The sequence below is a fragment of the Varanus komodoensis genome, unplaced genomic scaffold, assembly GCF_004798865.1.
Source record: "Varanus komodoensis strain SLA01 unplaced genomic scaffold, ASM479886v1 scaffold49, whole genome shotgun sequence".
Taxonomy (NCBI): domain Eukaryota; kingdom Metazoa; phylum Chordata; class Lepidosauria; order Squamata; family Varanidae; genus Varanus; species Varanus komodoensis.
The window spans coordinates 108,304-131,240 of record NW_025336072.1 but is presented as its reverse complement, the minus strand read 5'-3'; the positions used below and the strand labels follow the sequence as shown (position 1 = coordinate 131,240).

Sequence of the window (22,937 nt, the reverse complement as noted above, 5' to 3'; positions counted from 1 at the left end):
CCGCGACTTCACAGGGGTATACTGTATTTATCAGTTCAAACCCTGAGCAGATGCCAGCTTACCCTCTTTCCTATGTCCATGCCTAACTTATCATTTGCAGTGCTGACTTTCAAAAAGCCATGTTCTGGTTAATTTGGAAGAGCCCAAGCTTGATCACTGAACTCCTGCATTTTATCCCTGTTTTATTGTTTAAGGACAAAACTATTGTTTGGGGACAAAAACCCTCTGATCCTGCCACTGGCCTCCGAAAATCCCTTCCCTTCAGTCTTTGCTTTTGCTTGTTTGTTTCGTCTTTGTACCATTTGTTTTCAGCACAGCTGCAGTCCCTGCCTTTCTGTCTTGGTACAGAGTCCCTTTTACCAACAGCTGGCTGAACTTGCCTGCAGATGCACATCTGCTTCTCTGTTCCAAATACTGGCAGTGGCGAGCCCTTTCTGCTTTTCCCTTGTTCCATGGGACTGTACTCTTCTATCTAGAGGATGTGCAAATCATAGCAAAAGGATTGTGTTTTGTTTTACTTGTCCCCCCAAAGCAATTAATGGTGAAGGCAGGAATTAAAAGGGGATATTGATTGCAAGTCCTATTCTAGCTGACTTAAGCTAGGAAAAAATGGAAAGCACAACTGCCAGTATAACCACAGAGCCAGTGTGAGATAGTGGTTATGAGTGTGGGACTGGGACTTAGGCGATCTGGGTTCTGGGTTGGCCAAGGAGCCAACAGGGTGACAGAGGCTCAGCCCAGCCTACCTCACAGGGCTGTTCTGCGGACAGAATGGAACTATGTAAGCCCCTTGGGTTCCTCACAAGAGGAAGAAAGGCAGGTTATAAACGCATTGTCATAAATTATAATATTTAGCAGGATTGGTGCATCATGCATCTTCAGATCCCCACCCTGACCCAAGGAATTAGTTTAACAGCAATTTAAGACACAAACAGATGCATAATTAAGACAAAAGTCCTGTACTTGCTGATTGAAAGGCTACTGGGAATTGTAAAACTCTATTCTGTCTAAACTTGCTAGGATTGCATTTATGGGTCCATCTCCCTTAAAGAATTCATGAAACGAATAGTCAATGAAAACGGATACAGGAGTGGAGAGAAGAATAGCATCTTAAAATACTGAACTGAACAATTACAACCCTCCCCACCTACTCCACACATGGGCGACAGTTTTTCTGAAGACGGCACTAGGGAAGAGCAGCAGGAGGACAAACTCTTAGATGACCCAGGATCAACTGCGTGATGGTGTCTTTACCTACTTCCTTTTCCTAGCTCTTGAGACATTGCCAGATCTGTATTTGGAAATATTAGCTTGTTGGTACCTAAGGGTAAATCCTACCAGGATAATGGTTTTGCTTGAATAAAGTTAAAAGTGTTGTGTAACACAACTGTTGGAACCAGCAGTAACCATCAGAAAAAGAGTTGTGCTCTTCTTGACCTGCTTCCCTCTGGAATTGCTTTCTCCCCATCCAGCTGACAAACTGGATTCTGACTACATAGAAAGGTACCTTGGACAGTTGACTCCCATGCAGGAAAGCTGCCTGATCAGACTCCGTCAGTGGCTACAAGAAACGCACAAAGGCAAGGTTAGCACCTGTGGCAAAGTCAGTGTGTTTGGAGGGAGAGAATATGAAGTAGCTACTGGTCCTGTAGTCCCAATTACTGAATATGTAATTATTGTGTTCATGTCATTGCTATGTTGCCCAATAGCTGAAGCTCTCTGGGCAGTTTGCAACGGTTAACCAAATACAAAAGCTACAATGAAAATACAAATACAGTAAAACACAGTATAAAATTCCAACATGCAAATTTAAAACAGCTAAAAATTCCAGTGCATAAAAATATAAATCAGTTTAGCATCGAAGACATTTTCATTGAAAACTAGACCCAATTAAAATAGAAGACATAACCCATCATATGCCATTAAATGCTATTAAATGGCTGGGAATAGAGGGCAGTTTTAACCTGATGCTGAAAAGATGACAGTTTTGGCACCAGGCTGGCCTCAGTTGGGAGACTGTTCCACAATTGGGGGGGGAGGGGGGACCACTGAAAATACCTTAATTAGTCTTTTAGATTAGACCTTAATTAATTAGTGTCTTTGCCTCAGCTATCTACTCTGTATCCTTAAGTTTAGGTGACTTGCCTTTCTTCACCTGGTGCACTGCTGAAGCAGGGTTAAAGTTGTCCCCATGTATTTACATTGGGTGCTTTGGGCTATTTAAAACGCAGACACCATTAGGAAAATAAACGTGTGAATAGTTTGGACTTAAATTTAGTTTTGTTCTAGATTGTTGCCTGACAAAGGAAATACTTTACATGTGCAATACCCTTAAAGCTTGAGATGTATTTATGGGGCAGTGACTTTGGCACTAAGATGAACACAAGTGGATTCATTCCTTTCCTTTCTATTTTGCTCAGATTCCCAAAGATGAGCATATCCTCCGGTTTTTAAGGGCTCGTGATTTCAACATTGACAAGGCTCGGGAGATGCTTTGTCAGTCCCTGATGTGGCGCAAACAATACCAAGTGGACTACATCCTGCAGACATGGAGACCACCATCTCTTCTGGAAGAATATTATACCGGTGGCTGGCATTACCAGGACAAAGGTGGGGAACTTGCTGTAAGCTACTGTGCTGTGTGATAGGAGTCTCTTCTGATAATATTACCAGGTTTGCACAGCACAGCAAAGCATCATGGGTAACTAGCAGTGGTGGATTGCCCTGGTGTCTGAAAGTTCACCGAAAGTGCCACTTCCTGCAGGGTGGCATGGTTTTGGGCAACAATCCACAAATAACAGTTTGTTGAACCCGTGATGGGTTGTCATGTCCGAACCCAGAAGACCAATTGCATTCTGGGTTGTTGAAAGTATCGGGTGAGCTGCTTGGACAGAGCAGCAAAACCACATGCTGTCCTTAGAGATGTCCAGCTCTTAGAGCAACCACCACTGGCCTGTCACTCCTTGTTTGGAGGCAGAAATGTATTCCCAACGGTGGTTCTCTTTTTTAAACGTTTTCCATCTGTGGGAGGTTCATGGTTGCACATTTACAGCTGCCTGAAATGCAGAGCTTTGGCTGGCCAGTGTCCTGATATGTGTTTGTTTTCACAGTGTAGTCAGTAAGATCCATAGATGTTGACCAACTGAAGCTTGTTTACAGATTATTTTGTGAATACTTGATGAGCTATCAGTTGAAAAGGCAAGGCAACAAAGGGACTTATGCCTCCAAAGGGGATGGTGAATAGGTCTCTCTCTCAGCACGTTTCGCTTTTAAGTATTTCCCCAACAGTTCTCAGTGCTCTCCACTTCCTCCACGACTCTAGGCATTCCCCAAACGGGAGATTGTCATCACATTCCATTTTTGCAAGTTCTTCCTTTTGACAGTTACCACAAGAAATGGTTCTTAGGGAGCAAAAAAACTACCCAGCAAATTTGAGTATTTTTCGCACAGGAGAGTATGCATGGATATTTGCTAATTGTCACTCAGTAACCTAAAGGTGTGAAAGACAGCTTCTCATTTTGTATGTCATACGTGGTCTTTAAAACAGATGCAGGCAAGAAGTCAGAATGTCGTGTTGTAACTAGGCAATAGTTCAGTGTGCTCCTAAACGTCGTTAGCAGTAAGATTTCTGGGAACCCTCGGAGGTGTGCATTTCATAATCCTGCTCGTTAGACTTTAATAATATACCCCTAAGGTCATTCTTCAGTTCACCTTTCATATCTCTTTTCAGAATACAAGTGGGTAAATGTGACAAAGGAGCCCGATGTGTTCTGTTTTCTGAAATAAAATTGGGATAAAGCAGATATTTGGGCAGACATGCCATCGGGGTTTTTTGCAGGGGAGGTGTTCTCAGTTAAGTAATAGAATCCCACTGCCCTTGTACATCTTCTGAGATCCAGCTATCTGCTGTGTTTGCTGTGGATGTATGGACACAATGCAAAGGACGCTCCAGTTTAGGCTGCAATCTCATATGCACTTCCCTGGGAGTAAGCTATGCTGAACTAAGGCAAGCCGACTTCTGCATAAGAGTACACCAAGAGCTGAACCCTGCCATTTACACAAGCACAGGGACATCCCCTCTTTATATAAATGAGAGCTCTGCTTCAGGCTCTGCTCGAAGGGTCCCATTCTTCATTCTTTTGCATTACACACATGTACACTAGCTAGTGGGATCAGGAGATGGCCAGAAATGACAGGTCTGGCACAGCTGTCCTGAAGAAACTTACAACTCAGTGCAGATGGCCTGAGGGGGCAAACAGGAGACTTCATCATCATGAAAGCAAAATATGAAATGAGAGAAAATAAAATAATTGTACCTGATGGAAGCCTAACTCGTTTATCAGGCTTCCCAGTTCCTCATAAGGAATCCTGTGTCCAGTTCTGGGCACCAAGATTTAAGAAAGATGCAGAGAAATAAAGGGCCCAGAGGAGGGCAACAAAAATGATCTAGGGATTGGAAACACTGCCCTGTGAGGAGAGACTGAGAGAACTGGGCATGTTCAGCCTTGGGAAGAGAGGACTGAGGGGGGACATGAGATCCCTCCATAAGTACCTCAAAGACTGTCACAAAGAGGAAGGTCAAGGTCTCTTCTTGCTGATACCAGAGTGCAGGACACGGAATACTTAATTCAAGTTGCGACAACCCAGATTCAGGCTGGACATCAGGAAAAGCTTCCTCACGGTCAGAGCAATAGGACAGTGGAACCAGCTGCCTGGAGAGGTGGGGGCTCTCTCACACTGGAGACATTCAAGGGGAAACTGGACAGCCCTCTGAGTGGGATGGTGTAAATGGCTGTCCTGCAACAGCAGGGGGTTGGACTTGATGGCCATCTTGGCCCCTTCCAACTCTTCTGTGATTCTATGAATGTCAAATGCAGCTTCCTGCTCCTGCCATTGCTTCTTTCTCTCCTCCCCATAATGTCAGCATTCACAGGAAGCTGGATTATTCCAAGTCAGATTATTGGTCTCTCTGACCAGTGTTGTCTGCTCTGACAGGCAGTACCTGTCCCAGGTCTCAAGGCACAGGGCTTTTCCCCACAGTGCCTGCCACTATCGTCCCCTTCTCCCTCACATGCTGTTTTAAATTGCTGGAGATGCCAGGGGTTGCACTTGGGACTTACCTTCCTGGGCCCTCCTTTGTCTGACCTCCATTTCAGGATCACTGGAAGGGACAATTTTTTTTAAAAAGGGTGAGCACTCTGATTTGCAAACATAAACCATCTCTGTGACTGCTTCCTCAAAGATGAATGTACTACAGAATTAGACTGTGGCCAGTGGCTGTTGTCACCAGAGAAGCTGGAGACTCATCTTCCCCTAAGCATTCCAGTTTTTCACACTCAAGAGGTCAGGGCAACTTGTGCCCCTTTGAATACCATGGCCTACAACTTCCATCAACCCTAGTCAGAATAGTCAGTGCTCAGGCATTATGGGAGTTGCAGGTCAAAACAGCTGGAGTGCCAGAAGTTGCTCACCCCTGCAATAGGTGAGAAATCTGGACTGGACTGGACTGGACTGGACTGGAATTGTATGCTTAGCACTTCATAACCTGTTCCTTAATCTTGTAGGCAGTTTGCCTGTTGGTATAGGGTGGTATAGAGTTGTGACGGAAGTTAGACCGACACTGTTTTTCTTTGACTGCATTGCCATGTTTCCTGTGAAGGGTTCCATTTTGCAGGGCAAAAAGTCTTTCTGCCAGCTGTTGTGTTCATTCTTTGTTTTTAAAGATGGAAGGCCTCTCTACATACTCCGCCTTGGCCAAATGGACACCAAAGGTCTTGTGAAGGCTCTGGGAGAGGAGTCACTCCTTCGACATGTAAGAATGTGTCTGTATTATCCATACAGTCTGGATGGGGACAGTTTCTTTAGAGAAGCTTCAGGCTTTAAAATCTCACTTGAGAAGCACAGTGATGACTTAAAAATCTTGTCATCAAGAATCTTGTCATCTTGTCTGGTACTACTAATTTATTCATTTATTTTTTTCAAAATATTTATAAACTGCCTTTCCTTTTTAGAATGATAGAACAATCAAATATAATGTGATATAATATCTAAAATAATTAAAGAGAATGAGTGTCTGCCTGTTAGTGTTTTGACCATGAAACCTAGACACCTAAAACGTGGCATGCATACCAGGGAATATGCAGATTATTTTTAATTTTTAATTATTTCAATAACAGTAACATGTGAAGAAAGGGAGAAAAAGAGACAGTAGGAGTAAAAGGAAAAAAAGAATAGTGAAGAAACACCAAGGGATCTTAAACAAATATTACACAGAATATCAAATATAAAAGATTCTGCTGTAAGTCAGTGGTTATTATCCTTTCTACTCCAATCACAGTTTTTGAAATTCAAATAAAATTCACTCAACTTTTCTTCTAAATTGCAATTCTTTAATTTATTCTGGTTTCACTTTGACTGAACTTACTATAACAATGATACATTAATATAAACCTTAATTGCTAAACATATTCTCAGTTCTTTATATGTATATTTTTCTGTTGCCATGTTCTCCACTGAAATGTATGTAATGGAAAATGCCATTTCCACTTACCATTAAATTCTTTGACTATTATCTATTTACATAATTAGTCAGTCTTGCCTTTTCCTTTACTACATCACTACATTATTATTATTATTATTATTATTATTATTATTATTATTTATTTATTTATTTATTTATTTATTTATTTAAAGTTTTTGTATGCCATCCCTTTGCTATATAGCCTTGGGATGGCTCACACAAATAAATAAATATAATACAAATACAGTTAAAACCCGGAAACACCCTGGCTGCACAATTAAAACCTATAAATTTTAAACATTGTTAAAATATTGTTTGAATAAAAAGGTCTCAGCCTGGCGCTGAAAAACAAAGAACGATGGCGCCAGGCGGACCTCTCTGGGGAGCGCATTCCACAGATGGGGCGCAGTCAGCACTGGCTGTGCTAGCTAGGGTGAGGGTTAGGGTTGTTTTTTAAAGTATTTCTACATGCAGCAGCTGAATAGGTCAACCGCATAGCCCTTGGGAGAGAATTCCACATGGTAGGCCCCTGTATGGAGAGGGCCCAGTCCCTGGCGCTGCCCATCTAACTGTTCTTAAAGGTGGGCCAATGAGCAGCGGCTGCTGCACTGAGCGTGAAGCCTGGCCGGGCTTATATGGGTGCAGGAGGTCCTCCAAACAGCCTTGCCCCAGACCGTGTAAAGCTTGAAAGGCCATGACCCTTACTGGGAAGCGACCCTAGAGAAACAGCAGAGAACTGTGCTGTTGGTACAGAACAGGTGTGATGCTTTCTGACCATCTTGCTACAACGAGTGGCCACATGGTACACCTGCTGAAATTTCTGGAGCCCAAAGGCAGCTCCATGGAGAGCACAGTAGTCTAGCCTGGGTGTGCCTAATCCATACTTATTAAGGTTGGGGCTGCCTTCTCCAGTTCTTCCACACCAGCCTAAGCCTTTAGAAAGCAAGCCCAGGCACCCCTGCCTCCTTGTGACTGGGGGCCGAGTGCCGTGGATCCCCCAGATTGCAAACTTCAGGGGGAATGCAGCCCCATTTAGGGCCGTTTGCACCCTTCTGCCCAGATCAGCCACTTCTTCTACCCTCGCTCAGAGGCTTCCTTTTCATCACCAAGTTGTGGTGGTCTGCAATCCGCCTTTTAATTCGTCAAGTGCCATGCTTTCCCCCTTCTTCTGGGATAACCCACTGATGGCCGCTTCAGTCTTAGCTGCACTCCTGCTGGCCTGCTCAGGGTCCTCCCCCCCTCCCCCCTTAGGTTACATGTCCAGAAAAAAGGTGTGATCCCAGAGGTTGCCCCACCTGGAAGGCTGCTGGCTTGCCGTACCCATGTTATTAAGTAAACCAGTGTCTTCTGGGTGGCTAATATGAGCTTGCATCCCTATGAATAGTATCAGGCAGTAACCTGTGACTGATCGCACTGGTGTTCACAGAGCAAACAATTAACGTAAAACACAAAACTGAAGATACGAAAAGAGAGACGTAAGCAAAGCTTCATTCCTGTCTTCTCTTTCATCTTCTATGGACAGTCAAGCAGCTCAGCTGGCACAGTCCATCTGGTCCAGCATCCTGCTTCCGACTGTGGTTTGGGAGCTGCTTTTGGGAAGGCCAGACCCAGAGCTTGAAGGGAGCAGCTCTTCCCTGTAGGGGAGCATCTGGTTTTCAGAAGGCCCCTGCTCCCAGGCTTGGAAATCTCATTTAACTGTGATTGCTGCTAGCTCTTGATAGGCCCGTTCTGTGGAAGCATGCCCAGTTCCTTTGGTCCTTAGTTATTTTATCCATTCAGCAGTTTTTTATATAGAACAGGGAGACTAAAACACCTAAAATGAAAACTGAAGAATCTGCAACTGAGAAATATGTGATTCTAACAACACTTGAAGCTTTCCATCGAGTGCCACCTATGAGGCCCGGAGGGTGGCAACAAGGAAGCGGGCCCTCCTAGTGGTGGCCCCCTAACAGCCGAATGATCTCCCCACAGAGGCCCACTTTGGCATCCTTCTGGTGCGGGATTAAGAGAGCCTTCTGTGCCAAGGCACTTAGATAGCTAAAGATATTTAGTGTCTTCATGGATGCACCCATGCCAGGTGTTTTTAACAGGTCTGTTTTGTATCAAATGTCATTTAAGCTGTTAAATTGCTCTTAGATTTTGGATCAGGCAATGATGTCCTGGTGCATTATTGTATTATAGTCCTGTTCCAGGTACTGTAGAGAGTTTGGCTATTGGATGGTATCAAAATGGAATTATCATCATAGTCATAATGAGAAAGGTGATGGTGATAATATGGCCTGTCCCATTTTTGCATATTTTTCATATGCAAATAGCTGTCATCAATGTTAAATTTTGTGAAATATGTAGACATATGTAGTTCTGTAGTTCAGTAAGACGAATCTGTAAATGGACTGCAACACCAGTGATCCATTTCTTGTTCTTGTTCCTCGTTCCAGGTGCTGTCCATTAATGAGGAGGGACAGAAGAGGTGTGAGGAAAACACCAATCTCTTTGGCCGCCCCATCATGTTAGTACGCTTTTAGTTATGCCTGCGCGTGTAAGCCTGTTACATTTTAAAAACATGTCAATGTCTTCACAATTAGTGCTAAGGATGCTTTTTAGTCTGGAACATTCTGCCTCTAAATAGGATACTTAACAAGGAAAAAAGACTTTTTAAAAAATTGATGTTATATTTTGATCTCTTTATTTATTTATTTGTTTAAAACATTTCTGTGCCGCCCCCATTGCAACAAAGCCTCGGGGTGACTCACAGCATCCATAAAAATACAATCAAGAATTTAAAAAATGGTACCATCTCGGCTATATATTATAATCTATAAATACAATAATAATAAATTAACAGTTAAAATAACTGTTACGGGCGGGCATGTATGGACGCAGACGTTCCTTTAGATAACTTCTTGTTCTTGTAGCTTCTTGTTCTTCTCTGCTTGTTTGTTTGTTCAGTTGCAAAGTCATGCCCGACCCATCACAACCCCATGGACAGCCTTCCTCCAGGCTCTCCTGTCCTCCGCCATCCCCTGGAGTCCACCCATCCCCACACCCACCGCCCCAGCGACTCCATCTACCCACCTCATCCTCTGCCGCCCCTTCTCCTTTTGCCATCAAGCATCCCATGAAAACCCCATGGACAATCGCTTCTTGTACATGTCTACAAGTTGAGGGGGGCAGGGCAGGAGATAATTACTGCTTTCCTGAGCAGTGCTTGTAGAAACACCCCAAGCATTGCTTGGGACAACCGCCTCTGCTGGTTGCTCTTTCATTCAGGGTCGGGAAGCTGTGCAATGCCTGTGTGGGGTTTGGGAAGTGGCTTTAAAGGGTTCCTTTCTGCCAGGTCCTGGACCTGCCTGGTTGACCTCGAAGGGCTGAACATGCGTCACCTCTGGCGCCCCGGAGTAAAAGCTTTGCTTAGGACCATCGAGGTGGTTGAGGACAACTACCCGGAGACGCTGGGAAGGCTTCTGATTGTGCGAGCACCCCGAGTGTTCCCTGTTCTCTGGACACTGGTAAGCGTGTCCCACCTACGTTTTGTGACATTTGTGGGGAGGGGGCTAGTGTGCAGGGGCTCACGAGCAAGTCAAGAGCTGCAGACCTAAAAGGGCTATTTTGATTAACCTTCTTTCTTAATCTCTTTGACCTCTTTACTTAATCAAGGTTCTTGTCTGGGTAATTGCATCCCGAGTTTCATACATGCAGAATTTGCATTTTGATTCAAGAAGATGCTAAACGATGGTAACTATAAAACAGTTGTACTATGAAAATTGCTATACAGATTACAGATAATGGCACTATAGGTGCAAAAATGCTAGGTATGCACCAGTATATATACTTACTTCACAGCATTTTTACCCCACTCTTCAGTTAAATCAGGCTCCCAGAGCAGCTTGCAATGTCCCTGCCTCGAGGCTTACTATCTGCAAGACATGGCACAAAAGGAAAAGGAGTTGGGAGGGGAATAAAAACAAACGCAATCCTCAGGCACCACATCTTAGTCTCAACGTTCTGATATAGGTTCCTTCTGGCATGGAAAGGTGAAACAAAAGACCAGCTGCCGTTGCTTCTCTGGCCGATGTATGAGGCCAGGGCTAGGCAGAGCTCCTCCTTGCTGTGATACGCTTCCAAGGAAGGAGGGGGTGCAGTTTCCCAGTGACCCTTGTCCTCTGGCCAGTGGATGAGGATCAAGTTTCGGTGTTATCTTTTCCTTTTCATTCAGTTATACCTGCGAATGACTGAGAAAACCCTAAATGGTTGATACCAAATATGCTTTAGGGACTTCTTCCTTTCCCGTGCCTTATTATGATTGTTAAGCTCAGCTGGGTGCAGTTATTAATAAGAAAGTCCACGCATCAAGTTCAGATACTAAGAGTACATAGAGACTTGTGCTGGTCCAAGTCCTACCTACCATTCCCGATGGAGACTTGCCAAAGTCCAAGATGAAACATCCTTCGGAATGAACAGTGATTGGTTTTGGCTTGTTTTTGGAGTCAAGGTTAAAACAGGATTGAGGTTTCTTCAAGTGTATTTCAATTTGATTTAATTTTACTCTGTTTCTGAAGAGTTTACGTTGTTATTATGTTACGCCCCAGAACCCCAAACCTTTGGGTTCAGGCATTTTTTTACTTTCTATTTCAGGTTAGTCCTTTTATCAATGAGAACACCAGGCAGAAGTTTCTCATTTACAGTGGCAACAATTATCAGGGTCCTGGGGGACTTGTGGACTATCTAGACAAAGATGTCATTCCAGACTTCCTTGGAGGAGAATGTGTGGTAAGCGTGTAGAATGTCTGTAGTATCACAGCTTTAGGCGGAGCTTTCTTTTCCTTATCTTGTAGGAAGCATTAGAGCTTACTAAATACTTGCTCATATTAACACACAGTGTTCCAGTTCTGATACGACGTCCTCCAGTGTCAGCATCAGCATCAAGGCAAAGCTTCTGCTCTTGGTTTTGGAGAGAAGGCTGAAGCTTTAAGAGGGGTACAAAAATAAGGTTTCCTAGTTTGTGCTTCTGCAGTTACGGGTGCTTGTTTTGTGACAGATATTTTGGCCTACAATTCCCATGAACCCTAGCCAGCACAGCCAGTGGTGACTGATGATGGGAATTGTCAGCCAAAACATCTGGAAGGCCACAAGTTGCCCACCCCTGCTTTAAATGGTGTGACCTCAGCCATTTGATGTTGGCCTTGCTTGCTTGCTTGCTTATTTATTACCCTGCATTTTTTCCTTCAAGGAACTCAAGGTGACTGGCATAATTCTTCTCCCTGTCTTAATCTTATCCAACAACCTTGTAAGGTAGGTTAGGCTCAGAGTCAGTAACTGACCCAAAGTCACTCCGTGAGCTTTCTGGCTAGTTGGGACCTAGAACCTGGATTTCCCAAATCTCAGTTCAACAGTTTAACCACTGTGTGAGACAGAAAGTTCATGAAAGGAGCCAGTTCACACAACAACTTCACTCTTACCTGGCTTTTCCTGCCTGTGCAAGCTTAGCATGTTATCTGAACTGGGCCTCCTAGTTTGTGCCTTTTAAAAGCCTGGACTATAAACCAGGAATCGGTTTTGGTTTATGAATTCTGCCTTACTTGGGAGCAGCGATGGCAGGAGCCATGGTTTGGAGAACCTGTTAAGCTTATCTTTCCTGCTTAGTTTAGTCACTCCTACTCGCAGGACTACATACCTCATTCAAGGCAAGCGGGAATTCTTCAAGAAGATTGTAATTAGACCTATGAACAAAGGCAAAAGATTTCTGGAAAGACTTCCTGCAACAGCAGAGTCATCAAAAGTTTTGTTTCTCATTTTTATGACGGAGGATCAGAAAAAAAAAATCTAACCATTAAGCTGATCCATGTTATCCCTGGCCATCTTTTTCTTTATTTCTAAACGTTCAAGAATGAAAGAGACTTTTTTTCTTTTCTGAAGGCACAGTCACTGCCAAGATTTTGTTGCAAAAACACATTTTTCCTTCAGGCAGTTAGCAAACCTTGAAGCAATTTGGTTTGAGATACGCATAGCTTGTTGCACTGCAGGCACCTTCAGATGAGATGGGTACCTGGCCTAGCCAACCAGTCATGCACTGAGCAGAATCCTCGCAAGCACATTTTAAGTCATCCAGCTGTATACACACACACACATGTTCCTTATATTGGACAACCACACGTTGGGGGTTATATGAGCGGAACTGGCTGAAGCCGGGGGTCAAACTGGATGGCTCGCTTGTTTCTATGTTTCTATGTTTATTTGTAAAAAGTTACTGTCTCATACTCTGCAGTCCTACATGTCTCAGTCCCTTTGCACTCACTCCTTCCAGTTACTTTCCCCATCTTCCTGGGCCCTCGTACACTCCCGGCACTCCTGACCATATTGACCATTTTCTGAAGGAGTAGCATACAGACTGCAGGCTCTGGGTTCTGAATGTGTGGGAAATGCTCCTGTGGTCTTTCTTGGCTGTCCATGTGCCAGGCTGGACTTGCATTGGCTTTGGTGATGGCCACCACATTAGAAACATAGAAACAGAACGAGTCAGAAGGGGCCTCCCGGGCCATCTAGTCTGACATTGGATGGCTTCAAAGGGGGATTGGACAAATTCACGTGGGAGGAGGCTATCCTTGCATACTAACCTTGCTGGCTATGAATTCCCTGTTTTGCCAGAGGCTGTATGTCAGCATGCACCAGTTGCTCAGAGCTTGGGCAGGCAGAGGTCTCATTCCCCTCCTGCTTGAGGGATCCTGTGGGCAGCTGGTTTGCCACCATATGCAGAGAGTGCTGAACTAGCTGGACCTTTGGTTTGAATGGCTTTTCCTATGTTCTCTTGCCTAGTTACTATGCCAAAGGTGGTTGTTGTTAATTAGTATTATTATTATCATCATCATTAAAATTATTATTAGCCAGGTAACCCCCCCGCCCCATTTCTTTAACAGCTGGATGGAGTTTGTGTTGGTTTGCATACTGCTCATTCTGGGATGGATGTGTGTTTGTGTGTAGGAGAGAGGGGAGAGAACGGAACAAACGTGTTTTGTTCCTCCCATAGTGTAATGTGCCTGAAGGTGGTCTTGTCCCTAAGTCGTTGTATCAAACAGATGAAGAACCTGAAATTTCTGATCATATCCGTCTCTGGACAGAAACCATATATCACTCTGCAAATGTCTTCAAAGGCGCACCTCGTGAGGTAGGATGGAGAGGATCTTCTGGGCAAGAGCTGACACAAATAGCAGGGAAACCACAGGATCTGTGGCCCTGACTGTCCGGCCAGTGGCGTGCATTATTCCCGGCCAGGCACAGATAAGATTTTGGAGATGCAGTAAAGAAAGGAGAACTGTCTGGGGGTAAGAAGCAAAATCCTGATGTAATGCCCCTGCATATGCCCCAGATACGTCTGTCTGCTGCTGCTTCTCCTGATGGCAATTTGAGTGCAGATCACATGGAATAAAATGTGATGGTTTGCAGTTGCATCTAGGAGTTTCTGGGCTAGATTGCAAATGCATTCCCCTAGCCAGAAAGGGCCAAAGCACAACCACCTACATAGCAATCCCCACTGGTCCTTACCTGTCATGTTGCCTTCTGTAGTGTGAAGTTCTATGGGTTAAGCCTTTCTGTCTCAGTGGGGCTCGAGAAGAATTTTGCCTAGTGCTGTCTTGTTAGTGTGGCTCTGGGCTGAAAATGGGCCAGGTTTTTATAGTTTCCCAGCTGTACCTAAGCCACTCAGTTGGGTATTGGTAAGAAGGAGCCTGAGTGTATTCTGTACTTAAGAACTGCCAGGCTTTTGCATAACCCCTACCATCCCACTAATATGTAGCCTCAGATACTTGGATCGGGACTTTGCATGAGGGGACCATTGTCAGGAAGGCACAGATCTGGTCTGAGAAATTTGCAGTGAGATTTTGTGCTCAGCTTCTAGTCAGGAGGAATAGGAATCATTTGTGTCTTGCTTGGAGCCAGAAGTTGCTGCACTAGGTAACTAAGTGTTGGGTAAGACCAGCTTTATATGGAACAATAAGGTAGGTAGATGCTTACTTTTGTCTGTTATCTAATTTAGGTGGTCGTGGAGATCTTGGAGGGGGAATCAGTAATCACCTGGGATTTTGACATCCTGAAGGGGGATGTGGTGTTCAGCCTCTTCCATTCCAAGCGAGCTCCCGAGACCAGCTGGAAGGAACCTGCGGTGCCAAATGCTTTGACTGCTGGGGATAACGTACAGCTGATTGGCAAGAGCTGGATCCTGGGAGTGGATTATAGTCGAGTGGAATCTCCACTGATTTGCCGGGAAGGCGAGAGCATCCAGGTCAGTGGTGCTTCATGCTTGGCACATCCAGCCTTTGGGGTTCAATTGTTGTGCAGATTGAATTCTGCTGCACTGAACTGCACGATGTTCTCTCTGTGTGTTAGACTCTGGCACTCAAAGGTTTCCTCCAGGGAACCTTTTCCAAGGAAACATTGCACACCTGACATGGAAATCCACCGCATTGTTGGGGGTTCTGGGGCACGCTTCATGCAGGACCCCAGTTACGCTGCACCGTTGTGGCATGTGAACTTGAGTGTGCAATCTGAAACCCCCCCAGCATTCTTCACCAGTGGCACACTGCAGGGAAATGTGTGTAAGATTATTCCCGAGGAGCCTGCCATATGCTTCCCTGGAGCACAGTTTGGACATTCTTGTTTCAGAACTGAAGGCGTGAATAAGCACAGTTCATCCTTTAGCTAGAAAGGCCCAGAGAGCTGGAAAGTGGTAGTAACTCATCCCATTGGCATCCATGGGATACTTAACAGATGCTTGTAAGTGCTGTGACATGTGCACCAATTTTATTTCACTTTTGGAGCTTTGTACTGTTGTACAATTTGGCTGTTATTTCAAGATGTCAGGAATAAAGATGGCTTAAACAGAATTGAAAGCAACAAGGCTTTATATTTCCCTGACTATGTTTTGCCATCTATCTCTGTTCAGGGTTCCCATGTGACTCGCTGGCCAGGCTTTTATATCCTGCAGTGGAAAATGCACAGTCCAACTCCCTGTGCAGGGACCAGTCTCCCTCGGGTGGATGATGTCTTGGCCACACTGCAGGTCTCTAATCACAAGTGCAAGATCATGTATTACTATGAGGTTCTTGCATCCAAGGAGTTCAGGTAAGGGGGATGCCAGGGGAGATCTCTTGAATGGCTTGGTATGAGGGAGACAACAAGCAGCACTTGATGTGGTTGTGGAAAGCCATTGAAAAGAGTCCTAGTAACTGCTTTACTTCTTTATTTGACACACCTCTCAGTTTAAAATGCAATACAGTGTGTGATGATTTGCTCACCTTGTGAGATAAGCTTACAATATACCTGCAGCTCATTAATTAGCTCCTAATTTAATCCAGAAATAGTGCTGCATTTTGTCCTTGCCTTGCAACGCCTCCATCTGAGCACTGTGTTCTCCAAGACAGCAGAACTGTGACTGCTTGGGGCACAAGCTGCTGCCTTCAGCCTCTCCTGCTGCTGCGGTGTGTCTGCCTTCTGCTCTTACAAAGCATAGATGAATACATGGAAACATGGAAAATGCGGGTGACAATTCTGCTCTTGTTACCAATGTCCATTTTCCACTAGATATGGCAGAAGTGCCCCTCAAAATATTTTCTTTCAGGCTGGAAGTTGAGCAGCAAAAGCACGGTTCCTCATCCTCATGTTTGCCTCCAATATATCTCATTGACACAGTCTCATTGAACTGGTTTGCATGTTACAGTAGTCCATAGCTTGCTAAGCCATTGGTTAATTAGGATGAAGCGGGGGTGGGTGAATGTGCTGCTTCCAGGCTGGCAGGCTAGCCAGTCAGTTCTTCTAAGATAAATAATTCAGGAATGGAAAACCAGTGTTTAAATAGTCAGTAGTCAATGAGGTTGTTGGCTTCTAATTGACTGATCTAAACAACTCAAGGATGTTCCGTCCCTCGTTTGTTGTCCATGACATCGGAACAAAAAAAAGAAAAAAGAAAAAGGAGGTTGTTAGGTAAAGATAAAAACAGCCCAGACTTGTAACCCACCATTTATTGAGTTACAAGCATAAGCGGTTTCTCCTCCAGTAACCCACAATTCTGGCTTTAAATGTCCTGAACAGCAAGCCAGGGACGGAGCATCCATGTGGTGTTCGGCTCCACAAGGATCAGTTGATTGGGAGCCTGTTCTTGCTTGGTCCACCTGCTTAATCCCTGATGGCCTTGCTGTGCAAACTGGACAGTTCCATGGGAGAGGTTGTTCACTGAGCCATGTAATCCCAGATGTAAGTAGTTAACTCAGCTCTGGAGGCTAGAAGGTGCTCGAATGACAGTTGAATTTCTTAAGACACTTTAGAAGCAGGATTGGTCCTGCCTCGGAAGAGAACAAGAAGATGGTAACACTGGAACAAAGTGATTGTATCTTTGGTTGCACTTGGATGTCATTAAGGACACCATTTAACAAATGCCTCCCTCTCTTTCCACCCCAGGGGCTCCATGACAAGTCTGGAATCTTGCAACAGTGGTTTTTCACAGCTCAGTGTGGCCACAACATCCTCCAACCAGTCACAGAGCAGCTCTCTGGTTTCCAGATAACGTCATTTAGGACAGCGTTGAACACTAAGCATTGAATGGCTGGGCCAGGATGCTTCCCTCAGGTCAGCCCAAAGACTGAGCCAAGGGGCCTTGTCCCTGGGATGCCCACCCAGGGGACCACAAGGATGGCGTTTGGATGAAACACTGTTTCTAGTGAGCGACTCAGAATCCTCGTCTTTTTTCAGGAATAGACTTACAGCTTCAAAGTCCTGAAGACTGGCTTTCCTGGACTGTGTACTAACACACCTGTGCATCAGAATGCCTCTCCCTTTTGCATGAATTTTACAAAATTCCTATGGTTAAAGGGCTCTTTCCAGGCAGCACAGCTCTACATTACTGTGCAGCTATCTGGTGTTGCCTTACCTAGCAGGACTTGCCAAGTTGTCTTTAAGTGTAGCAAAGATTAGTCTAGTCTGGTCTCTTGGGGGCATCCACAATGCCATTTGTGTTTTAACAAGGTGCAGAGGGTGCCTCAGTAGCAGGAATTAAATGCAGATTGCTAATATGTACCTAAATTGGGGCACGGGAGGGGGAACCAGCTTTCCAGGTTACAGTAGGAAACTTATCTCAGTGGTTTTGTAACGTGGATATTACTAGTTAACATGCTTTGGCATTCCTGAGAAGCCCCAAAACCTACACGTTTTCCTTCAGTGCATGGAAATTGCTTCTTTAAAGGAGTAAGCACTGATTCCCCCCACCTCTTTTTTTCCTCAGGTCTGTGAGCAATAAATGAGTAGATCTCTTGCCCTTACCCTTTCTCAGGGTAGGAAGTGAGTTCCATTACAAAGGGCTAAGCAAAGCAATATTTTATTTTTTTCTACAGGCACAAAACTCTTCCACAGTGTTGAAGAAACCATTCTCTTTGAAAGTAGTGAATTCAAGTTGGTGTGGGCACTTGAAGTGTGTGTGTGTGTATGAGACTCAAACTCTTTAGACATATTTATTCAAGATTAAGACTTAAATTAATAGCTTATTTGTATTGTTTTATAGGTACAGCTGAACTATATATTATGGAACATATCCTCTTTTCTGTGTGCTCAGCTCCTGAGGCTGAAGTGGGGCGAGTTTTGATCATCTGTGTGTGTGTGTGTGTGTGGTTTTGCTGATACAGTTTCATAACTGGATATTTTCGGAGCACAGGGCTGCATTATACAGCATTAACTGCACAAGTGTCCCTTTAATCTTGAAGGGGTTGATTTTTATAAACTGTGGCTCACGTTGTAATTATCCTGGTTCTTGAATGATCCAGGACTGTGATTTTGTAAGTTTTAGATGTTCCAAATAGAAAACAGTGGGGACAAATGAAAATGCCAGTGCAAAAAGGGCACAGAGAGTGTGGTTTTGTGAAGCTACCTATGCTTGGAAGGAACAGAGTGATAAATGCTGAGATACTTCTGACTTCTCCTTGACAAGCTTTATTTTTCCTGTAACTGGGGCATGAGGAGGGAGACAATCAGGCTAGATTCCAAATGCCTCTGCTTGCTTGTGCATTTATTCAGATATGCACCACATGGCTGGGGAGAGAAAGGAAACATGACCAGGCTCAGCTGCATAAGCAGAATGCATCACCATCTTCCTGTCTTCTGTTCAGAGGGACTACAGAGAATTAACTGTCCAAGCTTGTCCTGAAAGCCTCATTCCTAGCAAGTCATGTTGAGGACATGGCTGTAATAGACTAGTACCTCTTTTATTTAGTTAATTGATTTTAATTTTTATATACTGCACCATGCCCATAGGCCCTGGGCAGTTTACAAGAAATTAAAACCAACAGCGATAAAAATGGACTAAAAACAACATATTAAATAAAGCTGATCTGTGAAACTGGGAAGGCCTGGCAGAAGAGACATGTCTAACTCCCTCTTACAGGTGGCAGTAGGGGAGATCAGATGCATCTTTGCTGGCAGGTCATTCCACATATTAGGGGCGACCACTGAGAAAGTCTTCTGGGTAGTTGACATTAATATTAGAAAAGCTGCCTTCAGAAGATGATCCCCAGAGGAACTTAGCTTGTGAGGCAGAATGTATACGCCAGGCGTCGGCAACCCATGGCTCTGGAGCCGCATGTGGCTCTTGAATCCCTCTGCTGCGGCTCCGTCGCTCAAAATACATGTCGCAGCTGCCGATCTGCGACCCACGCCGGCACAGCACAGCCGCCGATCTGCGACATGCACTGGCACAGCACAGTTGCCGATCTGTTTCATAAATGCAACACACTATAGTTTTTTATACATAGCACAAAGGTAAAAAACGATATATTCAGTGTTTTTTTCGTTTTAGAGGTCAAAAGAGTTTTGCAGCTCCCGGTATTTTCTTTTCTGTGGGAAACGGGTCCAAATGGCTCTTTGAGTGTTAAAGGTTGCCAACCCCTGGTATAGGCAAAGGCACTTCTGAAAGGTATTTGGGACCTACACCATTTTGGCCCTACACCATTAAAGGGTCCAACACCTTATACTATATCCAGAAATGTATTGGCAGCCAGATCAAACATTTTAGAATAAGTGATACGTGGTCTCCGCATGGTGCCTGGCTTGCTAGCGCAGTTTCCAGAGCAGGTGCAAGGGTAGCCCTCTGTAGAGTGCATTGCAGACATCAAACCTAGAAGTTACCAGCATGTGTGCTACTGTTTTCAGGTCATTCTCCTCCAGGAAGGGATACAGGGTTGTTGTTTTTTTTCCGATTTATATCCTGCCTTTTTCCTACAGAGGGCTCAAGGCAGCTTACATCATTCTCCTCCTCCATCTTATCCCCACAACAACAACCCTGTGAGGTAGGTTGGGCTGAGAGGCTGTGACTGGCCCACAATCACCCAGTTGGCTCCATGGCCGAGCGGGGACTAGAACCCAGATCGCCTGAGTCCCAGTCCCTCGCTCTTAACCACTACGCCACACTGGCTCTTCACAGTTGGTGGATCAGCCAAAGCTGAGAGCGGATGCTCTTGACCACAAGTTCTGTCTGAACTGACACCTGAAGGGCTGGGTCAAGCAGCACCCTTCAATGGCAAACATAGTCTTTCAGGGGGAGTATGACCCCCTCTAGAACTGGTTGAAACACCTCTAATCCTGGATTCTGACCCTTAACAGCAAACGCCTCTGTTTGTCTGGATCCAGCTGTCTGTTCTCATCCAGCTCATTACCAGCTTCAGGCATTCATTCAGAGAGGAAATGCTGTGTCCAGAAGCAGCAGCAGCCAATAAGGAGGAGAAGATTTGGGTGTCATCAGCATACTGATAACATCCAGCACCATTCCTTTGGGTGACCTCTCCCAGAAACTTCATGCAGGTGTTAAATAGCACTGGAGACAGAATGGGGCCCTGGCAGCTCTGTAGAGGAGCAGCAGTCTCTTAAGCATCACCCTCTGGAACTGACCCAAGGTAGGAATGGAACCACTGCAAAGCAGTGCCTCCAATTCCGTACCCCCTCAGACTATCCAGAAGGATACTATGGTCAATAGTATTGAAGGCCACTGAGAGGTCCAACAAAACCAACAGGGACACACTCCTCCTGTCAGTTCCAAGCCATAGATCATCTATTAGAGTGACCAAAGTAGTCGCAACACCATGTCCTGCCCAGAAGCCACTTTGAAATGGCTGCAGCAAATCGGTTTCACTCAGGACTGCCAGGAGCTGGAAAGCCACCTCCTTCGTTGTCACCCACACGTGCTCTGCACGCACATGTGGAACTCATTTGGAAATGTTCCAAAGGTGATTCAGTCTCTTCGCTACACCAGTCCTCTGCATGGCCCACAGCTTTAGGGCTCAATCCACACCAAAATCCTGGCAGAGCTAAGCCCGTTTTCGAAGTGGCCTGCACAGAAACCACTGCACTGATGACTGTCCTCCTCCTGCCCACACTACTTGAATTGCCTGCGTCTGTAGCTCCTCCTCCTTTCCCATCATGCACACTCCAATTTGATCATTTGAAACCTCATAGAATTCATCCAGAAGAGGACAATTTACTCTAGCTGACAGAGAGGATGGACACTTAGATGCTGCTGGACGCCGCTTCTACTCCTGCACTGCACTCTTGATCAAATTGGCTAATTACCGGGCAACTATGGCCAGGCACCACCTAGTGCTCTGGGACTGGGTGGCTTCACTGTGCTCATCCCTCCCTAAGAGGCACAAGCCTTCATAAGATAAAAACCGAAGCGACTCACTTTGCTTGCTAGACATCAAGCAGAATGTGGTGACAGAAACATGGCAGGGGCTCTAGGTCTTTGTTGACAATTCTGTGTTTTCTCACCCCGCCATTTGCAACCTACTCAAAGGTCTCACCTCATTCCACCTGTCTGACCACCTATACTGGCATGGGGCCCTTCTGTTGTCCTTCACACACTTACACAGAAACCCTTCAAACACATGGCTTCTGCTGACCTCTGTCTCAATTCATTCCAGATGGCTTTTTTGGTGGCCATCATTTCAGACCGCGCAGCCAGTGACTTCGCTGCCCTCAGGACCAACCCACCTTATTTCACCTGTCACAAAGATAAAGTGGTGCTCCACCCCAATCCCACTTTCTTACCGAAAGTCAACTCCACCTTTCATGTTAACAGGCACATACGCACCTGCCATCCCCACTGTGCCACTCGATACATATGGGATACACACATACCCCTTACCTTCTGGGATGATGGCATGTTCATGATGGCAGTCTTATCTTTCAAACTGAGGTCTCTGTGCCCATATGGACCACTGTCTTCTCTCATCCAGGTCTCTGTGAGACAGGCCAGGCTGATCCCCACCCTTCCTCCCTAACCAGATCATGAATGATTGCAGTTTATTAAGGGCCAGCCTGACATTACAAAGAGCAGCAAAAGGGATTGTGGGTGGCTCAGACGGCTCTCAGATTTACTGTTTGGATGACCAGGAGTGACAGTTGCAAGACAATATCCTCTCCTTTTCCAGCAACAGTCTGGAGAATGCTCTGTGGCCCAGCAGCAGTAGATTGGTTGTGCCCCTACACCTAATTCTCAAACCATAACTAAAAGACAGCGACTGTTGGAGGGGCAGGCCAGGTGCTTCCCATCTGCACTCATGGCCTTCAACTGAGGCAGTGGAGGTTGCTTCATCTTCAGGCAACTTCACGTAACATTCTCCAGTTGTTGTTCTATTTAATGAAGGCAGCCAAAAGGGAGAAAACGAGGAGTGACTAGGGGACAATTTGAACAGAAAAACAAGCCACTGGAGAGGGACTTCTAAGCACATGTGTACACAAAGCCAGGTAATTCATCAGTTGTTGGACAGATTGCTCCCATACCTGTAGGGAAACAGCAGCCTGTTTAAACTATTTGGCAATGGAGGAAGCAGGATCTTCACTCCAAATGGTTTCATCCAGAATGAAATGGCACATCCTGAATTCCCTTTTATTGGCAAACAGCATGTTTTTTGCTTCCTGGGAAATGTCTTAAGGGAGAATCAGGAGTTGCTCTGATGATGGGTCAGGCTGTTTCAACTTGCTATTTTTCTGAGAATGCCAGAGAGCTGTCTTTCGAGCTGTTTGCCCCTTTTCTCATGGTACATCGGCCTTTAACCCGGTGGCTTCCAGGTTGACTTTCGGCTCATATGAGCTCCAACTGGCGCCGTCGGTGGTCAGGAATAGTGGGAGGGGATTGGACCAGCACAAGGTGTATGTCTCAATGAGGGTATTTGACAGGTTTGCCTAACTTGGTGCCAGGACATGGTTGGAAGTCATATGATGTAGCAACACTGCTAAACAGGCAGTGTGGACCTGAACCATGTTTGGGTGGGATTATATTCTGCCTTGGGTTCTGTCGTGGAAGGCAGGCAGGAGATAAATGCCAGGAAGTGCTGCGCAACGCCCTGCATGTTCACTCAGAATTAAATCCTACTGGGGCTTGCTCCCCAGG

At 45.2% G+C, this 22,937-nt stretch overlaps 1 protein-coding gene across 3 annotated transcripts in view; it reads left to right on the top strand.

Moving 5' to 3' along the window:
* SEC14L5 (SEC14 like lipid binding 5) overlaps window positions 1-18,470 on the top strand; it is a 45,252-nt gene extending 26,782 nt beyond the window's left edge. For 2 of the 3 annotated variants that reach the window (XM_044445714.1, XM_044445713.1), the window contains 10 exons: window positions 1,473-1,585; window positions 2,421-2,610; window positions 5,724-5,812; window positions 8,959-9,029; window positions 9,858-10,029; window positions 11,156-11,290; window positions 13,545-13,682; window positions 14,550-14,795; window positions 15,456-15,634; window positions 16,967-18,470. In XM_044445714.1, coding sequence (XP_044301649.1) covers window positions 1,473-1,585; window positions 2,421-2,610; window positions 5,724-5,812; window positions 8,959-9,029; window positions 9,858-10,029; window positions 11,156-11,290; window positions 13,545-13,682; window positions 14,550-14,795; window positions 15,456-15,634; window positions 16,967-17,072 — 1,439 coding nt within the window. In that variant the 3' untranslated portion in view covers window positions 17,073-18,470. The remainder of the gene's footprint in view (window positions 1-1,472; window positions 1,586-2,420; window positions 2,611-5,723; window positions 5,813-8,958; window positions 9,030-9,857; window positions 10,030-11,155; window positions 11,291-13,544; window positions 13,683-14,549; window positions 14,796-15,455; window positions 15,635-16,966) is intronic. The other variant, XM_044445715.1, reaches the window with a different exon arrangement.
* Window positions 18,471-22,937: the final 4,467 nt, after the last annotated feature.